The 8,222-nt window shown below is 38.1% G+C and overlaps 1 protein-coding gene across 1 annotated transcript in view; it reads left to right on the forward strand.

The window, feature by feature from the left end:
* Nucleotides 1-7,781, forward strand: part of LOC104917444 — a 22,837-nt gene extending 15,056 nt beyond the window's left edge. Inside the window, exon 2 of the mRNA XM_010728686.1 lies at nt 6,939-7,781. Within this exon, the coding sequence (XP_010726988.1) occupies nt 6,939-7,781 (843 nt within the window). The remainder of the gene's footprint in view (nt 1-6,938) is intronic.
* The last annotated feature ends 441 nt before the right edge of the window (nt 7,782-8,222 follow it).

Genomic DNA, 8,222 nt, shown 5'->3' on the forward strand with positions numbered 1-8,222 from the left:
AAGTATACTTTTTATATATATGCAAATTCATTTTTTGTTTGTTTTGCACATAAATTAATGCCTCTTTATATTTTCTATTCAGTTAAGAAGGTCTTTGCTTGTATTATCACCCAAGCCTTAAAATATTCTGAATTTCTAACTTAAAGACTGTCAGAACACTTTATGTCAGTGCTGAGGGTGAGTAACCACAGAGCCAAAAATGGAAGAGCTATGTGTTAAGACTCAAAGGTCTGGGATCAATTAAAAAAAATAACTTTATTATTGAAAAAATTGGCTGCTGTTTTCATATTGTAGAATCCAAGGCTATCAGTGTTTGGAAGAACTTATGTGTTTAAAATGAGCTAATGGTAAGTCGCAAAAATGAAGTCAGCTGTTGTCTTGAAACTGGCACATAACTAAACAAAAGTTAATCATTTCAAAAAGGTAGTGATTTCTGTTCAACATCAAAGAACAATCAGTTCAGCTACAGTATTGCTTTCTATGATAGAAAACCTTATCCAGTACACCTTAACAAGAAAAAAAAAAAAAATTTCACTTGCAGAGGATTATACTTAAAATCTCAGTAGTCTTAATGAACACTGAAGAACAAAATTGGCAGGCAGATCTTTACAGTTGATCTGATTTATTTGATGTAGACTTTGTATTATTATTATTTTGTGGGGGTGTGATTTGCAAGGTATGGATAGAATCAGAAAAGAAAGAGATGCAATATTAAAGAAGTGATGTAGACTACAAAGTGGGGATAGAATAGAACATGTTATAATGTAGTGTATTTCCATACTCAAGATTATGTTCTGTCTGCCTGATATTAAAAATATTGTTTCTCCTTTAAGACTCTACAAGATATCTGTGTTTACGAGGTGAATAAAATTATATATATAAATATATATTTAATTATCATAACTGAGGAAAGACTTCAGTTCTTTTGGAAAGCAATGATTGATGTTACTTTCTTTTTTTTCTCTTCTACCACGCAATAAATTGATTTAAGTATAGAGGAAATAATTTACAGTTCAGTTAAACATCTGATTAGGCATTATTATCACCTTTAATTTTCTTTGATTTTATGGATTTCAGCCAAGAAATTTGAATATCGCCAAACTTTTTTAGGATTAGTTTTAGGAAACTAGTTCCAAAAAATCCAACAGGTCACAAAACCATGCTTGATGCTTAACCATGTAGTGTCAAACTTCAAGCATCACAGCAGCTAAATTCGTTATTTTAACACAGTGCAAGTTTTGTATTATCTTGATACAAAAAATTAATAAATATATAAATTTCATTAATATTACAACTTATTTCAACCTTTAAAATAGTTTGTGATTTGCAGTTTTCAACATTTTCCTTTTGATGGGTGTTTATTTCTTAGAATGTTACAGAAGAGAACAGCATTCAAAGACTCAAACATATTATAATTTCATATGAATGTAAATGAATTAAATAATCTTTCAAGAAACAAGAAATTGTATTCCAAAAATGTTTAGTTATTGGACAGTGAAGAAGAATATTTTCAATAGCATGGATTTTCTCTTTATGTAGATAAAAATCAATTGTGAAATAATAGATCTAAATGCAATGTAGCTCTTGTCAATAATAGATGTCTAGTGATATCTTACTATAAACAAAACCGATGTTGGCTTACTTTTCCTTTCCTAATCAAAGAATAAGTATGTCTGACATATCAAATTTCAACAAGTAAGTCCAAATATACCTGACAAATATGCGCTTGAAATATTCTGATTATTTCCTGTCAATTTTTACGTGTAAATTGGATTGAATTCAGGATGAAAATTTGTTTATTTTAACAAAGAGGTTTTCCATTGACCTTCATGTGGATCATCGTTTTCTTAAATAATTCCAGTATCTAGTTGTAAGAATAAATACCAGCATCAATATAATCATATGAAAATTATTCAATGAGGTTTTTTTTCTTATCATTTTCAAGTATACTCTTCCAATTTCACACATTCTACTTTTTTATCTTTGTTCAAGGCCTACTTCACAATTAATAAGACCAGTAAGAGATTTCTTTTCATCTAACTCTCCCAAGAAATAAGACTGTGTGATTGAAATGTTCTCTTGATGAAGTAATTTCAGCATTCTGTTTGTATCAAATGTTGGCTTTACAATTTGTGATAAAAAGGATATTTCAAAATAGAGATATTCAAAATATTTCCATAAAATAAATTTGTGAGCCATAGAGATTTACATGGGTTATGGGACATTGGCTTCCACTATTGTCTTTATCACATTCTCAGTTGTTTGTTGACTTTGTTTTTTGTTGTTTTTGGTCTGTTTTACAAACCAACAAATGATTATAAGTAATCTTTCAGTTATTTCAAAGTTACCAAAACACATTTTATACTAACCCAACATCAATATTTCCCCTGATATGTTACAGGGATATTCCTCCTGGTATTATGTAGGATGTGTACTTGTTAAAATGTTAAAACTTTGTATTAACATCTGAGGCAAATGAGGATAACATGGGAAGGAGAAAGCAAAAGATATTTCAAAGTGTTATTAGATTTAGAACCTTCAGAACTTTTGTCTTCTGTTCTTTACACAGTTGTACATGACTGCAGTAATGGACAACAGTACTTCTGTTTGTTTGTTTGTTTGTTTCTTTGTCTTTCCTTTTTTTTTTTTCTTTTTTTGAGGGGGAGGTGGGATTGTCCTACAATCAATACAGCTGAATTTCTTCAAGGAATTCATTAAATTCCAATACTTCTGCACTTTATTTTCTGGGTTAATTTTAACATAACAAGATTTTGTTTATTTGTTTGTTTATTTAAGTAATTAATTAGTTCGTAATTTAAGTAATTATACATCTTTTCCACTTTATTTAGCTAAATTTTAATTTTATTAGCATTTTTTTCCAATGGATATAATTAGAAAACAGACTTTTTTAAAAAGCAGAGTCTTCCATTTTGGAGATTACTTTTCTGACTGACATGCTAAGTTCCTAAATCATGCTGAATTCTACTATAGATCTACCCAAACATTTCTGAATCTGTAGTCTAAAATTCAAATTGAGATGTTGCATTTCTGAACAGTATCAGGTTCCCCAAGAGAACGAGAAATTATCTCTATTCTGCAAATGGCTAGATTTAAATTTTGAAAATTTTGAAATTACAATGGGTCCTGTATATATAGTTTTGAATCTATGTTTTTTATCATAGAATGCATGATACTAGTAAGAATAGCTACAGATTCTGAAAATTTGACTCCTATTTCTTCAAGATCAACAACATCTTCTACAGCCTCACTAAATTACTGGTCTTCTACATAGAAAGAAATAATGTGAGGTTAAGAGAACTAAGAAATGCAAAACTTTAGCTACAGAACTGAAGCAATCAGGAATATATATATATATATATGTATAAGATATATATATATATATGTATATATATAAGAAATAATAAAAAGAATTACTGTGATTTCACTTTTGGAGAATATAAACTATCCCAGTTTAACAATGGTAAATAACACTGTCATGCTGGGGCTACCATAATTAATGCTAGAGAAAATGCATTGGATCCTATTGTTCTTTCACTGGATGCTTAGTCAATATGCATATAGGCAGTGTATGTTTAATCATGTATATAGTGTACTGTCTTGTTTATGAGCTTGTTTAGGAACAGTAGTTTCATTAATAACGTAAAATATATTAGAGTGCTTTGTGCAAATGATTGCTCAAAGCCAAGCTCTCATTTCAGAATGTTTACTGTCAGTGACTGATAAGTTTGTGCTATGAGCAAGACTAGTGTGCTTAGAACTCGTGAATTTTGCCACAGACAGGAAAATAACTGTCATCCTTATTTTTTGCAAAGGTACTGAAATTGCTGTACATAAAGTCACAAAGAGAGAACAATCATAAAAATTAGCAATTCAATTCAGTATATTAGAGGAGAAAATACATGGTCAGAAAAAGAAAAAAAAAGGCAGAATGATGTTTTTTAGTAAAATATAGATGCTTAGAAATTTAGAGATTTAGTTTATTGCATACTGAAGCAGAAAATATATTGCATGTTGATTGTTCAATATGCCTGAGTGAAATAATGGATTTTTTAATTGTGTAAACTCCTAAAAATAATTAGTTTGTTCAATAATTTCTTAAAGAGACAATGGAAAAATATGTATTGCTTTTAAAATTTGAAATCATCTTGATATGACAGCAAAATGACTGATTTTTCAACATATTAGGTAGTACTCTCTCTAGATTTTGGTTAATGATGACTCACATAACTAGAACAATGAAAGCGTTATGGATCAAATGCTTTAAATTTGCAATTACATTCGTATATTTTGTCTCTTTTTAAAGATCAAATTCATGTATGTTTCTTCTAAAATCAGAAGAAATAAAATTATTTTGTATTGAATACTGCACTACAAGAAGATAGTCATTTTTATGTTTTGATGCTCTGTCAGTTCACAAACTTTGAAATAGTAAAGCATTTAATTAATGTAAGTTGCACAAGCTTCATAAAACTTTTATTGGCAGAAATATTGTGTTCAGAATCAAATGCATATTCCTATGCTGTTATGAAGAAAATTGTGGGTCATTTAAGAACATAAAGTCTAAAAACATTATTTTTTATCACTTTCAAAGGTTTAGGAGATTTGAGATGAATGTTACGATTTATAGAAGTTTTCAGTGTTGATCCTTCCAGAAAAAAAGTTAACATCATTCTTTAAATTCCTTAAATTGTCATTAATAGGACTTTGTTTTATGTTTAGAGGTGATGGAAAAAAAGAAACATAATGATCCAACAGTGAATTTTGAAATTTGAACAGTGAGATGATTACTGTATTAAATAGATGGAGTGGAGACTACAAATAGTTACTTTCCCTTTGTGGTTCATAGTTTTTCTCTTGTTTCTAACATGAAGGGATAATAGATAAATAACACACAGCAGAAACAAAAGATTTTAAGGCAAGTTAAGAGGCTGATATGTGAAATATTAGTGACAGACACCAGTCTATCCTAATAGAAAATGGAGATGTTGGTAAAAGATGTTTTAACCGTGTTAAGTGAGAGCTTTAAAGATTAAAACATAAGCTTGTAAAAAACGGAATTTTCTAATGTGGTGATGAAAAACGCGCCAGTTTTTGGATATCTAAACTGACATATTGTGAAGCCTTGAATCATAGAATCACAGAATCACCAAGGTTGGAAAAGACCCAGAAGATCACCCAGTCCAACCATCCACCTATCACCAATAGTACTCGCTAAGTCATGTCCCTCAACACGAAATCCAAATGCTCCTTGAACACCTCCAGGGTCGGTGACTCCACTACCTCCCTGTGCCCATTCCAGTGCCTGATCACTCTTTCAGAGAAGTAGTATTTCCTATCATCCAGCCTAAATCTCCCCTGGCGCAGGTGAAGCCATTCCCTCTAGTTCTATCACTAGTTACATAAAAAAAGAGGCTAACCCCCAGCTCACTACAACCTCCCTTCAGGTAGTTATAGAGAGCAATAAGGTCTCCCCTGAGCCTCCTCTTCTCCAGACTGAACAATCCCAGCTCCTTCAGCTGTTCCTCATAAACCCTGTGCTCCAGACTCCTCGCCAGCTTTGCTACCCTTCTTTGAATCCACTCCAGGGCCTCAATGTCTTTCTTGCAGCAAGGGGCCCAAAACTGGACACAGTACTCGAGGTGCACCAGTGCTGAATACAGGGGGATAATCACTTTCCTATTCCTGCTGGCAACACTGTTTCTGATGCAAGCCAGGATGCCATTGGCCTTCTTGGCCACCTGGGCACACTAGTGGCTCATGTTCAGCTGAGCATCAATCAATACCCTGTTGTAGTAGGCGTTAACAAGGAGTCAGGATGTGACAGGATAGGACCTCCCCTGCTCTGCTATGTAAGTCATCACACATGCTTAATGGGTGTAGATGAAGCACATAGGATATATAAGTCACTGTTTAGTCACAGTAAACGCCATTTGCAGCATCCTCATATTGGTGTCAGTGCTGTTATGGTCCTAGCGAGGGGAGATCGCTAGCCCCCGGCGGACCGGACGTCAAGAACGGGGACAACAAATGGTGCCCCATGTGAGGAACGTTGGCCCATCACCCCCCTGATGTCCCCCGAGGTCTGGTGTGTGACCTGAAGTCCGGCGTGTGACCTGATCCTGGCCAGGATAGAATCGGTTGTTAAGGTATTGTTGCAGTTGGGTAAGGACTACAGCAGCAGGGATACGCCTTCTAAGAAGGAATTGGCTGCCATAGTGTCCCGCTTGGAGCGGGAGGGGGTGTGTGAGGACCCCAGGGATATTTTGAATCCCTAGAAGTGGGATGAGATTACTTTGCTGCTTGCGCAGCACACGATGAATGCCCAATCGGATGCCGAGCTTAAAACATGGGGTTTGGTGCTAGGGGCACTGAAAACAGTAAAGAAAGAGGGGGAGGTGACAGGGGCCATTCGACAGCTTCTCGGGCTTCCCCTGCCGGCAGGGGGAATTGACAGCGCAATTACAGCAGCCGGTGGGGGTGGGAGCGCTCTGGGTAAGGATCCACAGTGTGTTAACGATCTCCAGAAAGGGGAGGATGTGGGGAGCAATATATCTTTTAGGTGTTCATGCAGTGCCGTACCCGGTGAAGGGGGACAAGATGGCAACTGCAGTTCAACTGCCGCCGGCTGTCCCTCCTGTGCCTGATGGAGGGGGACAAGATGCTGACTGCCTACCGCCGTACCTGGACCCATCCATTCGACTGCAGCGGCCACAATATGCTTTTAAGGAGATGAGAGAATGCGCGGCCAATCAGGACTCTCCTTGGCAGATAACTTCTTATCAGTCAAGGACTGAGCCGAGGCGGGCAGGGAAGGGAGCGGACGCTTTATCAGCCTGACTCGGAGCTGAGGGAAGAGAACAGTGGGGGGGAGGCAGAAGCAGCTTCATATTGGGAAACTAAGAGAGGCACGTTAACAGACGAGAAAGATCAGAGCTAGTCTGATAGATGAAGGAAGATCATTGGAAGTTTTCCCGGTTATTGTAAACAATGGAGGAAACCCTGAGTGGGTACCTCTTGATCTGAAGGGCATTACCTGCCTGCTAGACTGCATGGAGAAGCGAGGCTTGAACTCACCCCTCACCCTGAATGCCTTAGAGGCCATGACATCTGTAGGTCCCCTTCTCGCTCACGACATAACGAATTTGATACATATGGTGCTGTCTCCAGTACAGTATACATTATGGTCCTCAGAGTGGATGACAGGATTGCGAGCGGCTATAGGGGCTGCGGAATCAATTCCCGACCACCCATTACATGGGTCCTCATTAATTCACTTGGCAGGAATGGCCAGGGGAATGGAGACCCCCCAGGGACAAGTAGCCAAGCTTAGGCCAAGGGAGCTTATAGCGGCTACAGATGCGATGATACAAGCATTTAAGAGAATAGCCAAGGGTGTGGAGCCTGTGGACCCTTGGACCAAAGTGACCCAGGGGCTGACAGAATCATTCTCTGCTTTTGCGGACAGGCTTCTGAAGGCCATACAGGGGTCAGAATTCCCAAAATCGGCCCAAGGTCCAGCTATTATGGACTGTCTCCGGCAGCAGAGCCAGCCAGAGATCAGGGAACTTCTCCGTGCTGCTCCACAGCTTAGTACGCCTGGGGAGATGATCAAGTATATTCTGGATAAGCAAAAGGCAGCATCTCTGACCAATGAAGGATTAGTGGTGGCTATCGTCACTGCAGTTGGGACACGACAGCCCCAGGGGCCATGTTATGGGTGCATCCAAATGGCAAATTGTCTGATCGCGCATGGTACGTGAGGATCGCAGGGCCCAGCCAGGGGGCCGATAGAGCCAATATGTTGAAATTGCGGAGGCCGTGGCCATACCACCCACCAGTGTCCAAGTAAGAGCATGCTCGGGAGAGATGGACACCAGCAGGGAAACGAAGGTGGGAGGGTCCCCTTGGCCCAGAGCCCCTCCCCCATTTCTTTGACTGGGCCAACCCCAGGTCCTTCCCTCGAGTTCATCATGGGCCCACAGTGGCGCTGACACTGGACTGTCAGGATCGGCTCCTCGTTAAGATCATGGTCTCGTATGCTGGGGACTTACCCCCCCGACTACGCAGGCCCACGATCTTTATTTGTTACCGCACTTGTTGATTCTGGGGCAGATGTCACAGTTATATCGGATCAGGAATGGCCAAGTGACTGGCCATTGATTCCATCTTGTGCGGTGGTGGGTGTGGGAGGTTCTCTCCCA

Source organism: Meleagris gallopavo, chromosome 1 (genome assembly GCF_000146605.3).
Source record: "Meleagris gallopavo isolate NT-WF06-2002-E0010 breed Aviagen turkey brand Nicholas breeding stock chromosome 1, Turkey_5.1, whole genome shotgun sequence".
NCBI lineage: Eukaryota > Metazoa > Chordata > Aves > Galliformes > Phasianidae > Meleagris > Meleagris gallopavo.